Source organism: Indicator indicator, chromosome 18, assembly GCF_027791375.1.
Source record: "Indicator indicator isolate 239-I01 chromosome 18, UM_Iind_1.1, whole genome shotgun sequence".
NCBI classification, from domain to species: domain Eukaryota; kingdom Metazoa; phylum Chordata; class Aves; order Piciformes; family Indicatoridae; genus Indicator; species Indicator indicator.
The window spans coordinates 4,043,359-4,064,865 of NC_072027.1; the positions used below are offsets into that span (position 1 = coordinate 4,043,359).

The 21,507-nt window shown below is 45.2% G+C and overlaps 1 protein-coding gene across 1 annotated transcript in view; it reads right to left on the reverse strand.

Moving 5' to 3' along the window:
• Positions 1 to 12,671: 12,671 nt before the first annotated feature.
• GLRA1 (glycine receptor alpha 1) overlaps positions 12,672 to 21,507 on the reverse strand; it is a 38,204-nt gene continuing 29,368 nt past the window's right edge. The window contains exons 5-9 of the mRNA XM_054389027.1: positions 19,232 to 19,314; positions 18,437 to 18,574; positions 17,719 to 17,933; positions 16,811 to 16,957; positions 12,672 to 12,986 (exon numbers count right to left, since the gene is read on the reverse strand). Coding sequence (XP_054245002.1) covers positions 12,672 to 12,986; positions 16,811 to 16,957; positions 17,719 to 17,933; positions 18,437 to 18,574; positions 19,232 to 19,314 — 898 coding nt within the window. The remainder of the gene's footprint in view (positions 12,987 to 16,810; positions 16,958 to 17,718; positions 17,934 to 18,436; positions 18,575 to 19,231; positions 19,315 to 21,507) is intronic.

The following is a 21,507-nucleotide window of genomic DNA, read 5'->3' on the forward strand; positions in this document are numbered from 1 at the left end:
AGCAAGGCTGAGTTCTCAGAATGCATTTGAAGGGGAGGATGTTGCCCTTCTATTTGTTTTTTTGTTGTTACAAAATGCCACTTGCCAAGCCAAGTGGGATCTGCTGCTGCCCTGATGAGATTGCAAACATGACAAAGCACCAGACTGTAGAAGGAAAATACTTTATCTTGTCCATCTTTGAGATTCAACATGAGTGGCAGTCCTTTAATGTTATGAAATGTCATTTTGGGTGTCTGCACCAAGGTCAATTCATCTAGGGCTATGTCCTAGCATGCAAAATGTTGCATGAAACCCCCTCTTTTTTTTTTTTTTCCCTTCTCTCTTTATATAGACCCTAGACCCAAATGGTTAACTGAGCACCTTGCCAGAACCTGCTTCAACATGCATGAGAATTTAAGGCATAGTTTGGCTCTGTGGAGCAGTACTTTTACTGCTGTTCATTTGTGTTTGACTTCAAAATCCAGGACATTATAAAAACAAGACCAACAGAACTTTGAGTATCTGTCATTGCTGTGTGAAAGACCAGAGCAGCTTAAGAGGTGTTTTATAGTGACTACAGAGAGGTGATAACATCCCTCCTGTGGAAAACTTGCTTCTGCTGCCTGGATTTTGATTTCAAGTCCTGGGAAAGGAAGGCTACTGGTGTGTTAGCAACTGTGTTAACCTCACAGGAATCTGAAACAAAGAGCAGTTCAGGAGGCTGAATGCTATGACTGATCTGGTGCTGTTGTAGGAATTCCTTTGTGGGGTGGAGCTCAGGAGGTCACAGATGTGAGAGACTATTCAGAATAAAAAGCTTAATAGTAAAACTTTTTTTCCCCCTTATTGCCATGAATTGTTAGCTTAGCACAAACACACCAGGAGCATGACCTGCAGCTTGAAACCTCTGGCACTAAAGAACCACAGAGTGTGTCAGAAAAATCTTTTTATTTTGATTAGAATCAGCATGAATGTATGATTCAATAAATATATTTTATATACATGTAACAGCAGAAACTTTACATTCCATCTTCAAACTGCTGAAATAGAACATCTGTTTTAAAATTTATTTTTTTCTTTACAAGCCAAAAATAATAATAATAATAAAAATAATCTGCCACTGCTTCTTTGTGTGGTCATGCAAATTGTAGAAGTTACAGCTTTATTCCCTCATGATGTTAAAAATGGTGCTTGGAAGGGAAGCAGTTGCTTTGCACTCTGACCAATGTAGCAAAATTATCTTTAAATGGGGTGTAAGGCCATACCAACTTTGTGTATGCATATATATATATAGTGTAATAAAGTCATAGAAAAAATAGGGAGGTTCCTTTTTAGGGTGGGTAGGGAGAAAGACATTAAGTGCTTCATGATTAAACTGCTTCATTCTTTTTGAAGAATGTAGTGTCCTGGATTTTTTTATTCTTTAAAGCATGAAAATGCTTTATATTCTGTATTTCTCTAGTCCTTCCTCTGCTCTTGAGGAGAGAGCAGCATGAAAATTAATAAGCATTGCCATTTTCCATTGTTTTTTTTTTTCCCAGATGTGTGTTAATGAGCCAGCAGAGGTACTCAGAGCACTTGAGTTGCCCACTTGTCTCATCCTTCATACCTTAACTCCCAATGATTAATTCTTACTCTGTGAAGACTTTTCTGATTATCTCCTGTGAGATTCTGATATTTTAGCACCTACCTTGCAAGGGAGAATGTTTAAACAGCTGAATATAAACTATTTCAATGCCTGTGTTAAAGAAGCTTCTTTTGAAGTTAAAGGAAGATGAGTTTTGTCCTCTTAGCAGCTGCCTCTCTTTCCTATCCTTAAAAGAGTTGATGGGGGCAGTTTTAATGCCACTGCTTCCTTCTGAAGTCTCAGTAAGACTGAAGAGTGAAAATAACTCTCAGACTTTGTTGCCTGCCCTTTTCCTGATTATGAGCATGCTTGGGAGAATACCTGCATCCTGCTTGATTTTAATTTTTAACAAGCACACATACAAATTGCAGAAGTGGATCAAATTTGGATTTAGTATTTCCAAAAGAGCATCGATAAATGAGCTCAGGGATGGATGTGCCATGAGGGTGTAGTCCTCAGTGGCCTGTCCTGTCCATTTGCAGGAGGGTCTGTTTTGGCAAGCCTCATGCTTCACTGGGGAGCACTGGCTGCTGGCAGAGGGATGGGCAGCCAGAAACATCTTACAGCCAAGCTTGTGTGTCACAGCCCTTGGCTGTCCCTTGTGTCAACAGCATCAAGGCTCTGTTGTATTTTGGAACAAACGAGCTTTAACTCAGGCTTTGGAAACAAACATTTTCTTTATAAATTGGCTTACAGATGAGAGGGGTAACAGAGCATAGGATAAAACAATGCCACTAAGTAGGCTTTTTTAAAAGGTTTTGGGAGGTATTCTTGGTAGATAACCGTTTTTTTGAGGGGAGTTTGACCAATGAGATGAATACTTAGGGGAAACTGACAGAATTTATCAAGGACGTAAAACATTCCAGGTGCTAAAGTGTTTCTGTTTCTATTCCTTTTGTGTGTTTCCAATCAAGGTACTCCTGCTGTGTGTTTGTATCTCTTCTCTAAAGTAAAGCCCAGTGCACAATGGTTGTCCTGAAGAGCAATAGCTTAAGTACTTTATTTTTCTTCTAAAGATAAGTTCATTTACAAAACAATGTAAATGGGTGTGCGTTTAGAGGTGGAAAGGAGAAAACCCTGGGTCTTTCTCCTCCTTTTTTCTTTTAGTATCACTGAAGTTTTTCAGTACTTCTCAGTTTTAATATAATAAGCATGATATGTTGTACACTGTGGTGGAATGTGAGTAGACAACGCAGTCCCTAACTGGCACTGTCCACAATAATGTTCTGCCTGCCTGTGGCTGTTGCTTGATTGTGAGTGGGTGGTTACAAACCAGCTGCTTGAGCCAGGCTTGTGTCTCTTCAGGATTCAAAGCCTGCTTCCAGAGTGGTGATCACTGATGCTGCAGGGATGGTAAAGGCTGGTGAAATGCAGTGACCTTTGCATGTCATCTTTAAGTGAGTTCCTTAGTGTGTTGCTTCATCTTTCCATAGTTCTCTTAATTCGCTGAAGTTCTACTGGATTGCAGATGCTTGTGTTGAATGTCTTTTAGCACAGCTGCCTTCTGTTTCAGTTCTTTTGAAACCATCTCTTTCCTGCAGCTTGGTAAGTCTATGAAAGCAGAGGTGGGCTCTGGCCATGGTTGATGTTGTCAATATGGCATGGCCAGACTTGGGAACCACACCTACTGATCTTTTTGTGTATGAATTCCATTTTGTAGTAAGCTTGAGATGCTCCAGGCAGTACATTTTTCAGGATAATTAAGTTTAAATGCATGTGGTGAGTTAAGTCACTTGGCCTTTCTGTCACCTATACACCTCTGGAGTTGGCCAATGTCTCCTGACCAACTTCACAGGGAGTGCACCACTGACTGTGCAGTGAGGTGCTCTGACCTTGCTGTGAGTAGTAAGATGGAGCTCACAGCCAGAGTTCAAGCACAACAGACTGCTCTGCCCAGTGAGGGAAAAGTGAATTACAAACCTGTCCTCAAATTCTCACATAACATCACTTTAATGTTTTATTTACCAAAATTTCCAGTTTGGGCACTCCCAAAGCTGACAGATCCCCAGGTTAACCTGCTGCCTTGACCTGATTTAAGGAGGTACCTATAAAGGATGGTTTTGAAATCCCATGTCAAGTTTAGTAACCCTCTTTTGGTGCTGGAGGACTCTGAAGAGGGCATCAGCCTGGGAGGGGAGGTGCTGTACTTCAGAGTTCTTCACTTTGAGTAGGTTAATTTAGGGATTTGTCAGCTTGGTCTGTGCTGCTTCTGAGCTTATTTGGTTATTTCTCATCTAACCCTGCAATTAGAAGAATGCAAGTGTTCTGGACTGAAACAAACAGTTTTGGGAAGAGGGGGGACAGGGAACAGTACAGATACAGTGCAGGCAAAGGCAGAGCAAAGCTTTTGTTCAGTTGTTTCCTCAGCTTAGGCAAGCATAAGGTAAAGGAGCTTGTGCTCCTTTCTGCTAAGATTTGCTTGGGTCAGCGTCTAGCTGATCATTTCTTGCAGTGCTGAGCTCTACTGCTGTGACCAATAGCACTGACCACAATTACTTAAAATGGTAAGGAGAGGATGTAACAGTAGCCTGGCTCATTAGTGGTGCAGTTTTGCTGGTTAGTTTTAAGGGTGTTTTTCTTATAATTGTCTTGATTGATGGCAAATTGAGACATACATTTGATCAAGGACTTGCCAGACTTGTTTGCTATACTCCTACCTGTGAAGAATGTCCCAGTGTCCCCTACCTTAGCATGCAGTTGATCAGCAAGATGCATTTCCAGCACTGTTCTTAGATGTTACAGAGGCTGCCCTTTCTCTGCTCCCTTTATTTGCTGGTTTCTTGTGCTTTGTTCTTAGAGATAACACTGCCTGTGCTCTACCATGTGTTCCTCTTCCTTCATGAGACAAGTCAAGCCTCAGGAATTCTCTTTCCAACCTCTCAAAGAACAAACACAAGCCTCAACTCCCAGGAGCACTGCGTGGACTGGGATTACAATTCTGACTGCACTTACTGCAAAATGAGAAGTACTACAATCTCCTATGCCCTACATGATGCTTCATCTGCTCATTTCTGATCCCTGCCCTCACTCTACTCTTGAGTGTAGTGAGCAGAACTTTTAGGACTCTTTCTGCTAACACTGAAGCCTTGAAGGAGCAGAGCTGGCTTAGAAGCTGTGGGCACAATAGTTGTGTCCATCTGTGGCACATCACAAGCTGCAGAGCTGGCCCTGCTCCTCAGGGGCTCCTGTGTTGGCTCTTTAGCCCATCACAAGCAACTGTGATGAGGGTGATTCAAACAACATATCCAGGAAAGGTGGCAAAGGCACCACCTGTGGCACAATCTGTTCAGTATTGCATAGTTTTAGTTCAGTAAAGGTCAGTGTTTGGGGATTAGGTGCCAAGCAAGAAACACTGAAGCCCAAGCCCCAGTTCTGCTGTTGTTGGAAGTCATGGCCTGTCCATCTCTGCAGCAGGACTAGGATGGGCTGATGCTGATTTAAGCAATCAGGTCTCCACTGTAATTTTGACTGTGAGGTTGCCTTCCTATGAGGTTGATTCAGGCTTGAACCTGGAGCTGTAATTTAGTGCTCACATTCTGTGGTGTGCTCAACCCAGGCCAGCTGGCTCAGCTGGTCTGCAGCCTAAAGCTTAATCCATGTTTTTGTCAGACAAGTAACCCAGCAATGACCTACTATCACCAACATGCCAAAGTAAGGCAGACACATCCTCCACAGACCCGCTGGGGAAGGTGATTTCAGCTTGCTGCAGGGCTAATAATCCTGGGACCAGCTTCCCAAAAGCTGCTTGTGAGCTCTGTGCCAGTCGGACCTGGCAGCTCCAGACCACTGCTCGTTGTCCCTGCTTATGCTGAGCTTGACTCACCTGCCATAGCAATGACATACTTGCAGCTCTAAGCCAGAGCATGTGGTTAACGATGGCCAAGTTCCCTGGATGGTGAAGAGGGTGTCCTTGTTTGGCTTAAGCTACACTTCTGCAATTCAAATGGCAAATCTATAAACGAAAGATAATTTCAGAGCACCCTGGTGGCTTATTTATGGTGGTCTCATCCTATGCCCAGCAAAAGATGGATGATTTTATACTGGAAACACCAACATTCTTGAACCTCAGGCTAGGAACAGGTAGTAGAGTTTAGTATCCTCTTTCCTTGCGAGGACTACTGCTGTTGGGAAGCTGCTGAGGTCCCTCTCCCTTGTGCTTTTTTTGGCTGGCTTTTTGCTATTGGTTAAAGTTGAGGCTACAAGCAGGGTGTGCAGGCCCTAACAGTGATGCTTTGAGTGCTGATGGGATAAAACCAAAATGAAGCCATCCCTGCCTTGCCCCAAAGTGGCAACATCCCTTTGTGCTGAATCTGCTCCCAGTACATGCACTGTCCCTTGGGTCAAACCCAGGTTAACCAACCTCCATCACCACTGGGAGCCAGCCCTATCCCAGGATGGGCTTCAGCACTCCATCTGTAACAGACCCATGAGCAGGAATGTCACTAACAGAGGACTCCCTTACAATTTCTACTCAGAAGCCTGGCAGCAAAGTGCATGAAGAGTGTACCTTATGGTTGCTAGAGTTAATAGTCACCATTACATAATGCAATCTCAATTCCTGCTGCCAGCTTTGACTCTTGCATCCTGTCTGTTAGCAGCATCTACCTTGAATGCCTGAAGACACTGAAGTGATGTGCAAACAAACATCTCCTGTTGCTTTTGCTTTTCAGTCTGTGCCAGGGTCCTCATTTGGCAATTAACCAGCAATTTCCCCTGCTAGGTGCTGATATCATCCCTCTCTTCACAGACTGCCATGTGGTTTGTGTCCTTTACTATCTTACAGTACTTGGTCCTTTGCTGGCAGAATGATGCTTGGGGCAATGTGATGGGGTGAGTGAGGGTAGAAATGAACCAGGAAAACTGCAGACCCTCCAAATGAAAAGGACATCTGCTGCAGGGGAGATCAGGGATTGGAACTGCTCAGCAACAGGCTCAGCCTGTGCTTCCTGTTACCAAACTAACTCTATCTCCAGTGCAGGCTCTGCACATCAGTGTTACCTCAATTTGGGATCTCTTGAGGGTATCCCCCAAGGGCTCTCTCTCCCCCAGCAATTCTCAGAGGAGATGAGTCATTTAGTACCAGCACCAGCATCTCCTCATCAGCTGTGGGCAGAGCCTGAAGCATCTCTCAGCAGATGCCCTGTGCAAAATGCACAACATCTCCTTACATGTTCACCACAGCTTATTTCTTCCCAACCCATGACAGGCCTTCTGCTACACACCAGAGGAGAAGGAGACTTGGAATATAAGAACCTGCTTTCCAATAAACAGCTGTTCTGCAAACTATGGAGAGCTACAGAGGTAACAGCCAAAAATTCTGCCTTCTGAATTAGGCTGCTTTGCTTTCACACACAGCACAATCATTAAAGACCTTGTTGGCCTCCCTTGCATTCCCCAGGAGTCCTCTTCATGCATACTTTACTGAGAGGCCAATTCCCTGGTGGCTCTGTTAGCCTGCCCACTTAGAAGGAATAGTTTTATTGCCATATTTTGTCCTTTATTTCCCAAGACACCTATTGGTACTAGGTCCTTCAAAGGTTGTAGAGATTTACTCCATAAGAAATGAAAATTCAGATGGTGAAAGGAGGGAGATGAATAAAGAAAGATGCAACGTACTTGAACAAAGTAAAGAAACTTGTGTAGGTTCATTTGAACCAGAGATGTGCAACTATTCTTAAGAAATGTTAAGGAGAAGGAGATGAGGGGATGGGAAGGCTTCAAGGACCTGAAATAATTATGAAGCTGCTAAAATTCTTCTGCTCTGGTGCTTATCCTAGTACCCTGAAGAACAATCAAGTATCTCAGTTTTCTACTTTAAATTGTATACTGCCTCCATATGAATGATGGAAATCTACTGAAGCAGTAGCAACAGAAGACACTCCTTAAATCTCTGTTGAGGAGAGCCTCAAGTGCTTTCTAGCAGAGAAGGGAGCAGATATTTCAATGAACTAAGCTCTATGGGATGCTCCAGCAGGGCAGGACTTGCTGCTTGCAGTTATGCAGACAGGAGATGCACAATGTCCAGCTGGCAGGCAGAGCCCCCAGAGCTGCAGCTGCACTGGTAGGGTGGGTTTTGAGGGGCAAGGGGTCCATGCTGCATTACCCACTGCTGCTGTTAGCAAGCTTTTGGAGTAAGGAATGAGCTATTGAAAGAGGTTGCTTCTTTGACACAGATTTAAGAACTATGACCAGTTAAGGAATGGTAGTGCAGGACAAAAATATGGTTGTATAAATTCTGTGAAAGATATGGTGCCATTTCAAATAGCTTTCTCTCATTTCCTATGTGCCTTTCTCTTTTTATATTAGAAATACTTCTGATATTTTTATTTTTTTCTTTTTATTTTTTTACCCCACCAGCATTAAGAAATCCAGCAAGAAATTACAGTCAGGATAGTGTTATTTGAACTGTCTTGGATTTGCCTCAAAATGAAACCTCTTCAGAGAAGGCAGAAGGAGAAAAACCTTCCAGAAAAGTCTAGGGAAAACAACAATAAGAACAAGTTTCTGTCCACAGGACATGAGATTATTCACCACTTGGAATTGTTTGATGCTTCTGCAACCAAAGTCCTTCAGCCCTGACCTACAAAGGCTTCCAGGACAGGAAGAATGAGGGTATTACCAGCCCCCATGAAGTGAATGACCTTGCCTGTGTGTTTAAATCCAAGCTGGTGCTTTGCCAGGGTCAAGGCTAAGCCTTGCAATCTGTAGCAGACTGTGTGCTGACTGGTCTGTCCTGGATGCTCTTCAGCACCTCTCTCAGATTTCCCTGCTACTGGGATCCTAAGTAGAAAGTCACTTTAATCAGGAATTCAAGTGAGGAAAACCTCATCTACCTAACCAAAAAAAAAAAAAAAAAAAAAGTAAATTTATCCTACTTTTTGTTTTCCACAGCTGCATTTATATATGAGGAAAAATAATTCCTGCTAGTGAAGGATACATTCCCAGCAACATCTGGAAATAATATTGTTTGGGATCAAGAGTCCAAGTGAATTAGGACCCTTTTTTTTTTTTTTTTTTTTTTTTTTTTTTTTTTTTTTACTGCCAGACCAGCTGCTGTCTCTTTTATTCAGAGATTTTGCTTTTGAGCCTTGTTCCTAACAAGGGTGAACAATGACTGAGTTAAATTCTATCAGTATGCCTGGAAGCCAGCCTGCAATATCAAATCTTCTACATCCTGACTAATAAATATAATTGCTGGCACTTTGAAAGCAGCCTACTTTGAAGATGAGATGGGCTATCAAAGCAAGCTCTGTTGCAACACAGAGACTAAACACAGCCTAGTACAGATGGAGAGAAAGGTTTTGTTTTTGAAAACTGCACAGACTTGCCAAGGGCTCCTAGGACAGTCTAAAGTCTTGCTTACATGATGAACTGGGCTGGCAGGATGGCTGTGGGACAGCTATCTCAGCACCATCAGACCTTTGCCAAGACTCCAGCACGTTTCATGTTGGCATGTGAGGAGTGCTGCTCATTGTCACCATGCTGGCAACCCTGGGAGTGGAAAATGGCCCAAATGGAAACTGGCTGTTTAATGAAGAGGAAATAATGCTGCCTATGGGGAGCATCAACGTGCCTAGTAGTTGGCAGAGTCAAACTGGATGCAAAGACAGGTTGGTAAGCATGTAGTTCTTATTTTAGTCTCCGAAAGTCCTATGTCCTCCACTAGCTAAAGTCTTTCTGTATAAGTAGGGAACACATTTTTCTGTTGATTTCTGGTCTTTAATTTGCCTTAGCCGGTGCCAGGACGTGACACTGGAGCTCAAGTGAAGCAGTAACTGTGAGCTTATCTGCTTCTCCAAGCAATAGGATGACCATAGGATTCCTCTTTGATCTCAAGGCCCTTCTCTAAGCTGGAACAGAGTGAAGTGAGGTGGGAATGTATTCCTTCTCCACCATCTAGTCTTGCCCTTGGGATGTAGGATCAAAACTCACTTGTCTGGGAAGGATGGTGCACAAGATTTGTTAACAACCTACAGGCAACTCCCTCGAGCAGCTCCAGCTGGTAGGGAAACCCGCAGCTGGCTGGGTGCCAGCAAAGCAATCCCAGGTAGCCTGGAGAGACTGAGAAGCTGTTTGAACCACAACCACATTGCCTGACTCTGAAGTGCAAGGTCTGGGCATCGAGGCAGGACATATTTTTTTTTTTCTTTTTTTTTTTTTTTTTTTCACCCCCAGATGACAGCGATTTGCAGTTGCTCCCCTGCGTGAGCAAGGAGCTGCGGTGTGTGGGCTGCCGAGCTCTGCCGCCGGGCAGGGAGGGGAATTCCCTGGATTTGCTCTTTCATCTCAGACAAGGACGCGCCGCTTAGAGCAATTTCACAACCCGCAGTTGGCACGGCCGGCCCCCGTGCGTGCAGGGAGGGTTCAATAATTCAGCAAGCAAAAGCAGAGCCAGCAGCAGGCTTGGGCTCCAGCCAAGGCTCGGAAAGTTGTCCTAGCATTAAAAAAAAAAAAAACAAAAACCAAAAACAAACAAAAAATCCCAACCCACAAACAACCCGCCTCTGCTCCACAGCTTGAGATCTGCCTGCTTGGAAAAACATTGTCTGCCAGGGGAGGGAGGAAGCCTGAGCCCACAGGTTTTCTGTGCTCGGATAGAAGGAAGGGGAAAGGGGGCTGATGTACTGCTTCAGGCTGGCATTGCATGACTGCTCCTTGTCTCAGCAGTGCCAAAGGGCTCCAAGCTAGATGGCCTCTGCCAAAACATTAGGAAACATTGCTGTTTGCCCTAGTCCATACAGTGACCATCATGGCTTTTTTCTTTCTCTCCCTTTTCCTTATCCTTGCTTTTTCTTTTTTTCTTTCCTTTTAAATTTTTTTTTATTTCCCTCTATTGTGATTTGATAGTGGTTTTTTTCTTTTTAAATTTTTTTCCCTTTTTTTCTTTCTTTCTTTTTTTTTTTTTTTTCCTTGTAAATAAAGTGTATTTAGTGCTGGTGAAAGACGCTGAACTGGCAGCCTTGGAGATGGTGTCCATCTACTTAGTCCTGGAGAGCCCTGATATTTTCTCTGGCTTTCTCCTCTTAACACCAACCCTGTGCTAGGATAGCTCACAGCTCTCTGTGCTCCTCTGCCTTCTCCCAGAACTGTACTAGTTGGGTTACTTGTGGCTGAGCCTTGACTTCCACCTCCTGTCCCAGGCTTGAATGCTGCTGCACTGGACCTGGGACCTGATAGTGCTGGAGGGCACATTACTCTGAGCTGTGTCAGCTGCTGTAGAGGATGCAGCTTCTGTAAGCAGCAATCTGACTGCTCCCAGAACAAGCATCTAATCTGCAGCCCAGGTCAGCTGTGGTTTGGTCTTGAGCAGGAAATGGGGAAGAGAAAAGAAAGTGGAAGCACCTCCAAGGTGCCACTTGTCTCTCTGCTTTCATTTAGTTCCTAAGCCAGACCAAACCCCAAGTGCTTCAGTGCAGACTGATTGTCTCTTCCTTCATACTGCCTTTTACCCACCTTGCTAAAGTGCAAATGAACATGACTAAATCACCAGGGTGCTGCATCCCGCTTTGTGCCCAAGGTCCCAGAGAGGCAAGCTGGGTATTAAGCCCTTGACTTGCCTGTACCAGGCTTTCAAACAACACCCTGGAGGTTTTTGGTGCATCCCTCCCCACCCCTAACATCAACCTGTGCTACCTCTTGGCCAAAGGGAAACCCTTTTTTTCACCCATCCCCACTTCCCTCCCACCCTTCCCCATCCTCACCAAACTGTGCCAGCCTCCCCCAGGACTCTGCTGGGCAGCAGGGAGAGGCAAAGCAGCCTGTCCCATCTTCCTATCCATGTTAAAGCTAAATGCAGCACCAAAATAGATACAAAAATAGAGCTTTGGGCCCATTGGCCCAGCTTCACTCTTAATATTACTGCTATGAAATGTCTGAAAATAAAAGCTGCTCTCTCTATACACGCTTTCCCCCACCCCCTCCCCACCCTTCACCAACAATATTGCTCTTTGCCCGGTCCTGTCACAACAAGGCATCAAATATGCCTACTTCTCTCTACATTTTAAGTAGAATCTCTGCCCTAACTCATCCAACACTTCCATCTTCTCATTGTAAACAAACAGATGAGAAAGGGGTCTGGGAAAATAATAATAATAATAATTTAAAAACTCTTTTAAAAGTCTTTCATCATTTCCAGTGTTCTGAACAGCTTTTCTGACTCCGGGGACTCGAATCCTGCCAGGTAATTTGAAAGGACAGAAGGTACCTGTGATTTCTGATGAAGGCCCTGATGTCCTTCTTGGGTTTCTCATTGGCTGCTCTCTGATGGGGATGAGAGAAGGGAATGTGAATGCTTTCCTCTATCCAAAAGTCACAAAGCCTTTGATTGGGAAAGCCATGACTAAAAAAAAAGTAAATATATATAAAATAAGCAACAGCCTATAGCCTCTTTCTTCACCTTCCCTCTCTATCCATTTTCAAAGTGCAAAACCTAGAGAAGCATAGAATGATTTTCTTGCTTTTTTTTTTTTTTAACCTTTTCTTAGGGCTTTTTTTTTTTTTGTTGTTTTGTTTTTTCCCCGCCCCCCCACTGGTATGGCCTTTCTATAGCAAAAGTCAGAAAAAGCATAATTGCAGTCAGTTCTGCACATGGAATCCATGAATCATTCCAGTGATTTGAGAATCTAAGCTGTTAATAAGCTAAAAAAAAAAAAAAAAAAGGATTTTTTGGGGGGTTGGGGGGGGCTTTTTTGTTGTTGTTGATTGTTTTCTTTTTGCATTATAATTAAGCATGAATATATATTAATATATTACACTGCTTGGATTGCAGCTGGAGCAATCCAAACCTTCCCTATGCTGTAAAACTAACCCCCACCCCGCTCTCCCTAGATCAAGAGTTGTTTGTTGTGTTGTTTTGTTTTGTTTTTTTCTCCTCCCTGTACCACTTATCCTCAGTTCACATAACTAAAAGTCCCTCCCAGCCCTCCCTCCCCCACCTCTGTTTTTGTTTGTTTGTTTGTTTGTTTTTAGTAGATATTGCCACATTCTTAAATTCATGCATAGCTGCATTGCTATTGCACATAGCTAAAGGACTGCTCCGCTCCCTCCCGGCTGCTCCCCTCTTCCCTCACTGGTTGTGCACATCCTCTCTGCGGACGATCTTGTAGATGATCCAGTAGAAGATGTTGAAGATGAGGAAAGCCATGGGGAAGCCGATGCGGGAGATCTTGTCAATCTTCTTGGCCCTCTGGATGAAGAGCTTCCGCATCTCCTCGGGGGAGCGGGAGGGCGGGGGAACCGGGTTGGCTGTGTTGTTGTTGTTGGCCCCCTTGACGGAGATGCCGTCCTTGGCCTGCAGGCAAGCTGGGCCCATCCCGTAGGCGGTGAAGTTGAACCTGCCTTCGCCGGCTTCGTCCTCCTGGAACAGATTCAGCATGGGACTCTACTTAAAATGAGATATAGACAGTGCACCCTCGCTATAAGGCTCTCCGCTGACGGCTGCCTGCTCTGCGAGGGGAAGACGACTCCGTTGTGCCCCAGCCTCAGTGCCTTTGGACAAACTCTCTGCTCTTGGGAGAACAGCCTTATAGAAGGGTGCCAGCTGTGTGATGCACAGAGGCAAATCAGGGGATCAAGGCACCCCACAGAGAACAGGGCTGACTTCCACCCCATTGGGGTCTTTGACATGCTTGAAGGGTTCACGGTACTGCCTCCTTTTTTTTCTGTTTGCATCCCCTGTTTTGCTTCTGCCTTTCCCTCCCCACCCCCTCCTATCAGCACCTTCTTTGCTTTGCCAGTGCTGTGTCAGCTTGCCCAGAAGGAGTGGGCTCCATGTAACTCACGTAGGTGAAGCTGCAGTGTGAGACTTCCTCCGGAGTTACATGGCTGAGCAGGCGCCGAGACCTGTCCAGGAAAAGACCTCTGCAGCAACGTGCAACCAGCCCTCTGCTCACCTGCCCATGGGAGCCCCTGAGCCCCACAGCTCTTCCCCACAAGCTGTCTTCCTGGTGTGGAGCAGAAGTGCCCTTCTACAAGTCAGTGGTAAGATCTGAGTGCTTGTACTAATTCTAGTTATTGAGGAAGAAAGGAAAAAAAATCTTTTGTTTTCCCCTCTAAAGGCAACTGCTCTGGCTGTTTGTTGGTGGAGGCTATTTGTTGGTGGAGGCTTTGCAGGCTTCTCTGACTGATTGACAGAATCATAGATCGGTTTGGGGTGGATGGAACCTTTGAGAGTCATCTAGTACAACCACCCTGCAGTGGTGAGGAGCATCTGCAGCGAGCAGGAACATCTCCAACTACATCAGATTGTTCAGAGCCTTGTCCAACCTTATCTGGGATGTTTCCAGGGCTGGGGCATCTACCACCTCTCTGGACAGCCAGGGTCTCACCATCCTTAGTGTAAAAAAAAAACAAAAAAAACCCAACCAAACAAAAACCCTCTGTCTTCTATCCAGTCTTCCTCTTTTAGTTTAAAGCCATCAACCCTTGTCCTGTCACAACAGGCCCTGCTGATAAGCCTGTGCCCATCTATAGGCTCCTTTAAGGACTGAAAGGCCACAATAAGGTCTCCCTGGAGCCCTTCTCTTCTCCAAGCCCTATGCTATTCAATATGAGGATGTAATCACATGGAAGATCAAGTCTGGCCAAAATAATACAACCAGTGAGTTGCAGAGGCAGGGTCAGAAACCCAGGTCTCTTGACTAAAGGTTTCTGAGACCAATGGCACTGATTAACTGTCCTGGAGGCTGATCCATGCTATGTCCCCCAATGTGCACATCCCAGCCCTCTCCCTCATAACCTTCCTGCCTGACCTGCCCCTGCTGCCCCTTCTCCTCTCCTTTGCAGAGGGTCTTTTCTGGATGGCCCTGTGTTCAGCAGGTAGCTGCATGGGATGGAAGGTCTGTGCTGGGAGGCTGGGGTGGAGCAGCAGGAGGAAGAGCACGCTCTGAGCAAAGCAGAACAACCCAAATAACCCTCTTTGTTTTGGGGGTTGTTTTGGGGAGGGTGGCAAGCTGGTGAGCTGTGTGACCTACCAGCAGGTTTATTCATTTCTGGCTGAGACAATTTTGTTAGGCTTTGGATAATTCTTTCTTGCTATGGTTGTGCCCCCTTGGTGTATCTCTGGTCCTTGGTGTCTGATGCCTGACAATCCTTAAATGTTTTTTGGGCTCTAACAACACCTCTGTGAGGGGGCAGTGAACTGGTTGGGGAAACTGAGGCACTAGGATCTTTCTAGTCCAATACTCCCCTTTCTTCCAGAAGGAAGGAGGTAAGAGATGGCTCAGAAATGGAAAGGGCCAGTTGAAACCTGGCAACAGAGATTTATTGATTTTATCTTTATTCCTTAGCAAGGAAGACAGACTCTTAATGATGAGAATAAACTAACACTTTGCATCTAGCTCTGAGGAAACTAAGGAACAGCTTTGTCTGGATGCATTTTGTGCCAGAGCATGGCACACTGCCTGGCACATTGAGCTGTAAAGAATGACTACTTGGTTTTGACAGGGACAGACCTAACAAACATGAGCACCAGCTAGTCCTCTCCCCAGCTACCTCCACCACTGCAACATCTCACTGGATTTTAGCCTAGCATGTCATACCTAAACCAGGCAGAGCTACCCAGACAAGTCAGGCCATTGGAATGGAGCAATTAGGTTCTTTGGCAGCTGCACTAATCCATTTGCATATTTGCAGTCAGCTCCTAGTTTTCTGATGAGCCTGCAAACCTTGTTCATTTTGCTCTTGCAAGTGTTTTTGTTTATGCTTTGTTCCAATTAAACCCCTGTGAGATTGGGCAGGGATTGCAACAGCAGCCTGGTGTTCAGTGGAACAGCTCTGGCAAAACCCTTTGAAACTCAGCTGTGTATTAGTGGCTTTTTTCTCCTTATTGTTTCATAACAGAGTGATCTGCATGCAACAGCCTGGGGCCAGAGATAGGATGCCTGAAGCTAGGTGAGCTAAAAGCTCTATGAGGAACCCATGCTGGGTGGTTTTAGCTTCACCTGCATTTTCTGAACCAAAACAGATTGGCTGAGTAGGTTTTGAGATGGCAAGGTCTTGCTCTGGCCAGACAAAGTCGGTGGGTGCTGGTGTTCTCATTTGTTGCTTCTTTTCCCTTGCATTTGTCCAACACTTTTCATCTGTGCTCCTCTCTGGGTTGTGTCCTCTCTGTTTTGCAGATGGGACAACTGAAGCAGGGAGAGGCAAATCTACCAAGGGACAGGGATTCTTGCTCCTTTTTTTTCCCACTGCCTCCTGGAATGGTGGCAGTTCTCCTGGCACGCACTGTGAGCTGCTGTAGGATAGGTTAGACCCTGGGAAAAACTTTACTGGATGGGACAGTGAAGCAGTGGAATGGGAGATCTATGGTTAAGACAGATCATGGAGAGCTCTTTAAAATAGAGGATAGACAAACACCTATGAGCAATATTTTGGAGAGTCCTTGGTCATCTCCTCTTTTGAAGTTCCTATCAGCAAAATTTTCCTTCCTTTCTTTCAAAGCTAGCTGGAGAGTAGCCTCTCAGGCTTGGTGCTGAAGATTTGATATCACCTACCTGATTCTACTTGTTTATTAAAGACAAACTTAAAGTGCCTTTGGTTTTGTGATCACAACCACTTTTAGGTTTCTTTCTAGTGCATCTCGTGAGGTGAAACCTTTGCTGTGATCTCAGGCTAAAAGCTGCTAGAGTCCAGGCTGCAGGAGATGCCTGTCTGTGATGCATGCGTGCCCAGACTGGCATCAGTGATGGCGAGCAAGCATGGAGCGAGGCTAAGGCTGAGCACGTTGCTCTTTCCTTCCAAGAGGAATCTGCAGTCAGTCTGAGAAGCAGATGCTTTTGAACAGGGAGATGACAGAGACAAAAGACTTGTCACTTACCTCCAGGCTAATGAAGGCTGCCTTATGTGGGGGATGCTGTTTGCTGTTAGACATCCCTCACACCTCCCTGCCTGTCTCCCCCCAGCCCTCACTGTGTCTTCTAAAGAGGGAGAACTCAGACCAGAACACTGCTGTGTGAAAATTGTTCTGTTGAACACGATTCTTTTGGCCTATACCACTTGGTTAGCTAACAAAACTCAGCTTGCTAGACTCCTGGGGCCAGCAGACTGTTACAAGAGGCACAATTCATTGAGGTAGCTCTGCTTTGTGGTGTGTGACCCTCCTTAACATCTGACCAGGTACTGAGGACCTGGCTCGGTTCAGTTAACAGTGTAGAGATGCTGTGCTGGGACAGGTTCCAGCTGTGTCCTTCATGCTTTGTGTATTACCTTATGGTGCCTCCTCTTCCTTCTGAACCTGAGCAGCTCTTTGTGCTGCCGAGAGACGAAGTTGACAGCAGCATACTCTAGAAGTGCAGAGAACACAAACAGCAAACATACAGCCATCCAGATGTCTATGGCCTTCACATAGGACACCTAGGAGACAGAGAGAGAGGCTTAGATGGGGTGGCTCCTTCATCTAAATGCCTTTTTACTATTTCACAGGCAACTCCCAAGATCTTTGAAAGGAGTTGATCGAGTCATGATGTGGTTGATACCTGCTCTTGGATCCGGAAATCTCTCATTTAACATGAATGTATTATGAGCCCACTGAAACTGCTTCTAGGCTCTCTACTAGTAGCTAATTCACAGGTTTTAATTTTTCCAGGTCTTGATTGTGATGGTTTTTATACAAGGAAGATAGTAATCCAGACTGATGATATTGGAAGCCTTCCTAACAGGGAATTTTGGTACTGTTACAAAAGTATAAGGGTCAAATGAGCAAAAATCTAGAACATACTGACCTGCAGGATCTTTGTGTGCTTTACACCCTTCAGTTACTTTTTCCCTTTAAAAAACATGCATTTACTTTCTCTCTTCATCTGTACAGTGTATCTGTGTGGCTGTTGCAGGAGTTTGTAAGGTACAGAGCTTTGTTGCAGGAGTTTGTAAGGTACAGAGCTCCTGGGATCTGTGGTGGATCTTGAGGTGAGAGCTGAATCTTAGGGGAAGTTTTGCTGCTAGTCAAAGAAACTCTGCTAAAAGTTTTGCAGGAGGAGACTGAAGTTTGTTCTGTTTGCCCTTAAACTGGAGGAGTTAATTGCATCAGAACTGCTTGTGTAGAGCAGGAGAAGTGTGTGTGCTGAACCCAGACCATGCACACTTTGCCTCTGTGAGAAGATGAGTGTGTTCCCTACCTTGGGGAGTGATGCTCGGGAACCAGAGCTCTGCGTGGTCATGGTGAGCACTGTGGTGATCCCCAGGCCAACACGAGCAGGTGCAGCATCCATATTGATCCAGAAGGAGATCCAGGACAGAATGACAATGAGGAGGCTGGGGATGTACATTTGGATCAAGTAGTAGCCCATCTGCCTCTCCAGGTGGAAGCGAGCTTCTATACAGGTGAACTTGCCTGAGAAGGAGATGCATGGAAGATTACTAATAAGAGACACTGAGCATCCTGCTTTCAGCTCTTGTCTGGGGACTTTCCTTGCATTGCCCAGAACCAGTCTTGTCAGAGGATGAAGATAACAGCTGTTGCCCACTTCTGAGGTATGAATGTACAACATGAAAGCTCTCAGCACTATGTCCTTTGCCACTTAATTTCCACCTGCTCCCTGGCATCAGAGATAAAATATGTTGGGAGAGAAGGTCCAGACTAAACACTCTTGAACTTCTGCAGGTATTACAGAGCACAGGAAGGTTCCACACATTTGTGTCTATTACCTTTTTATTGGCTATATAATGTGTATATTTACTACTAACATATCCATGTGCATTTATATGTAAGTTATCCCTAGCTGTGGAGGACAAAGTCTGTATCACCAGAGTGCTATTTGACATGACAGGAGACACAATGCACAACCCTGAATTCCTCTTCAATGACCCCAGGAGCCAAAGGTAAGCAGCACTGACCTGTGTTGTAGTGTTTTGTGCAATATCTTAAGTCTTTTTCTTCTTTGAGGATAAACTGAGGCAGTGTCAGCCCATCAGCAACTTGCACAGCTCCTTTCTCTTGCCACTCAAATATGAGGTCATTCATTGTGTAACCAACTGTGAGGAGAGGACAAATACCACGTAGAACATAGTAAATGCTGATCTAGAAAGGAACAGGTTTGTGGAAGAGAGCTATCCTTGGAGGCAGGGACTTATCCTGGCCTTCCTTGGCAATGCTGTAACGAATGGGATTTGGGTTGAGGCACAACTGCTTGTGCATATGGGAAAAGGGTAATGACCTGCTCTGGAGCTGTGATGGAGTGCAATGAGTTATCTGCAATAAATCACATTTTTTTTTTCCCCCTTGGGTTTGGCTTGTTGAGCTGCTTGCTATTTTCTCAAACTTGACCTCTTCCTCTGAATGAAGTTGTTCATTGTCTTTCCCTCCTTTGGGATAAGCCACATGTACAAGGAGCAAATGTTCATCTGAAGAGAAAAAAAATCCCTTTGGCAGCTGAAAACAGTTTCACCTTTCTCTTTCAGAGTGCAAGGCCAATGTAAATACAAGCAAGCCAGAGCTCCTCTCATGGGATCTTTTAAGGTTTGGCTTCTGTAGGAAGCGTTGAATGAATGGAAAACCCTGAGGAAATGGTTCTTGAGTGAGCCCCACTGAAGGCTGAGCTGGAAATGGGCTGCATCTAGGGAAGGAGATGGCAGGGGAGGGGGGGAAACATGTAGCCTCCTCTCCAGAATGGAGATGGACACAGGACTCACAGCTTTCTAACTGCATGATGCATGTCTGTACATCCATGGGGAAGTTCTTCAGGTCCATGGGACAAGCCAGAGTCAGCGTGATCCTGAGGAGAGAAGACAGCGTAGGGTAGTGCCAAACAGTTTGTGGTGCTGATGAATGGGTGACATCCCAACGTGGCAAACAGGCTGCTGCCCTGCCTGAGACACACTGGTGTGCTGGGAGGAGTGACTGATCATTCATGCCTTCCCTGCCTGGAAAGCATCAGAAATGCTGAGCATTTGGGTCTGTGATGACAGTCCTGCCTGAGCTGCCTGCTGCAGATGGCGTTTCCCTGCCGTGCTGCTTTGGACTGTACAGAACAGAGAGTTCCCACACCAAACCATTTTGCTGCTTCAGTCTTCGTTTCCTGCCTCAGGTTCACAACAGCCTGCGTGAGCAGCAAGCCCAAACTCATTCTCTGGAACCCCCAGATGCGTTTTTAGAGGCTGGGACTGTTTGGAAATGTTTGAAGAGAACATTTCTATGTCAGAACAAAAAATAGAGTTTGGTCAAGATCGCATGGTGCAGTGAGGGGCTGTGTGTAAAAAAAAAAAAAAAAAAAAAAAAAAAAAAAAGGGGTTTGGTAGGATTTTCTGCAGGGAAAATGTCCTGTGATTAGTCACTGTGAACCTCTGTATCTTCCTGAATTCCTCCAGTGCCTCTGGGGACCTCTACTTTTGTCTCTCAAGCTCCATGCAGGCTGCATTCTCTGTGATATATTGCTGTGCTGTCCTATACCATGATCTATACTGAAGATGTTTGTTGGATTCAACAAGCTAATATGAAAAAAAATTTGATTGACAGGTAGGTTTGTGTTACTTGGTTTGATAATGCTGAAAATGCTGTTCCCTAAAGGGCTCAGATTTTTCAGCTTTTTGACTTGATGTAGAAATAGGGGAATTTCCTGGGAGACAGGAATGGAATTTTTTCTCTCATCAGGAAACTTAGCAAAAGAGAGAGAGCTTAACTTAAACCCTTATGTTGGAAGAAATGATCTGCTTCAGTTTAGAGGCATGTTGGGAGAGAATATGTGACAGTGGAGTTTTCTTTTTATGAGAACAATTGCAGTTTTGGTATTTAAACAAGCACCTTAGTAGAAGAGAGTCACAACCAGCCTTTTCCCACTTTGCTCATCTCAGCTCTGGCAGGGGACTCCATCTCTGATCAACTGAGAGATAAGCCTTCAATTACATCCCCTCGAGAAGAATTTACTGTAAATATCTGCCAGATGTGAAACAGGGATGACTGTGGCTAGGTCATGAAACGCTGAACATATGCTAGATGCTGAGAAAGGATCAGAGAGTGAAATCCTCAAGGCTTTCATAGAGTCATAGAATGGTCTAGGCTGGAGGGGACCTCCAAAGGTCATCCAGTCTGACCTCCCCGCAGCCAGCAGGGACATCCACAACTAGATCAGGCTGCCCAGGGCTTGTTGAGTCTTACCCTGAATATCTCCAGGGCTCAATCACCTCCCTGGACAACCTGTTCCAGTGTTTCACCACCCTCATAGTGAGGAACTTCTTCCTGATATCCAATCTAAATCTGCCCTTCTCTAGTTTGAAGCCATTGTCCCTCGTCCTGTCACTGCAGGCCTTTGCAAACAGTCTCTCTGCATCCTTCCTGTAGCCCCCTTCAGGTACTGGAAACCTGCTATTAAGTCTCCCTGAGTCTCCTCCTCTCCAGGCTGAACACTCCCAGCTCCCTCAGCCTGTCCTCACAGCAGATCTGCTCCAACACCCTGATCATTTTCATGGCCCTCCTCTGGACCCTCTACATCAGGTCCATGTCCGTCCTATATTGAGGACTCCAGACCTGGACACAGTACTCCAGGTGAGGTCTCACCAGAACAAAGTGGCAGAATCACCTCTCTGGATCTGCTGGCAACACATCTTTTGTTGCAGCTCAGGCTGTGATTTGCCTTCTGTGCTGCAAGCCCGCACTGCCTGCTCATGTCCAGCTTCTCATCCATCAGCACCCCCAAATCCTTTTCCACAGGGCTGCTTTTTATCCCTCATCCCCTAGTGCTGAAGACGCTGAGTCCTGGTTCTAGGGTAGAGTCCACCTTCTTGTAAGTGCTTTGAACAGAGTTTGAGTATTGAAAATAGCACTAGAAAACAGAGAGAATGGTGGAGCACTTTAGATGGAAAGTCTTTTGAAAGGGAAAGGTTATTGCTGCTTTTGGGAATTCTTTGCATTTACACTGCGCTCTTCCATCATGGATATCCTCTTTCTTTTTGGCTTTCTCAGGAAAATGTAC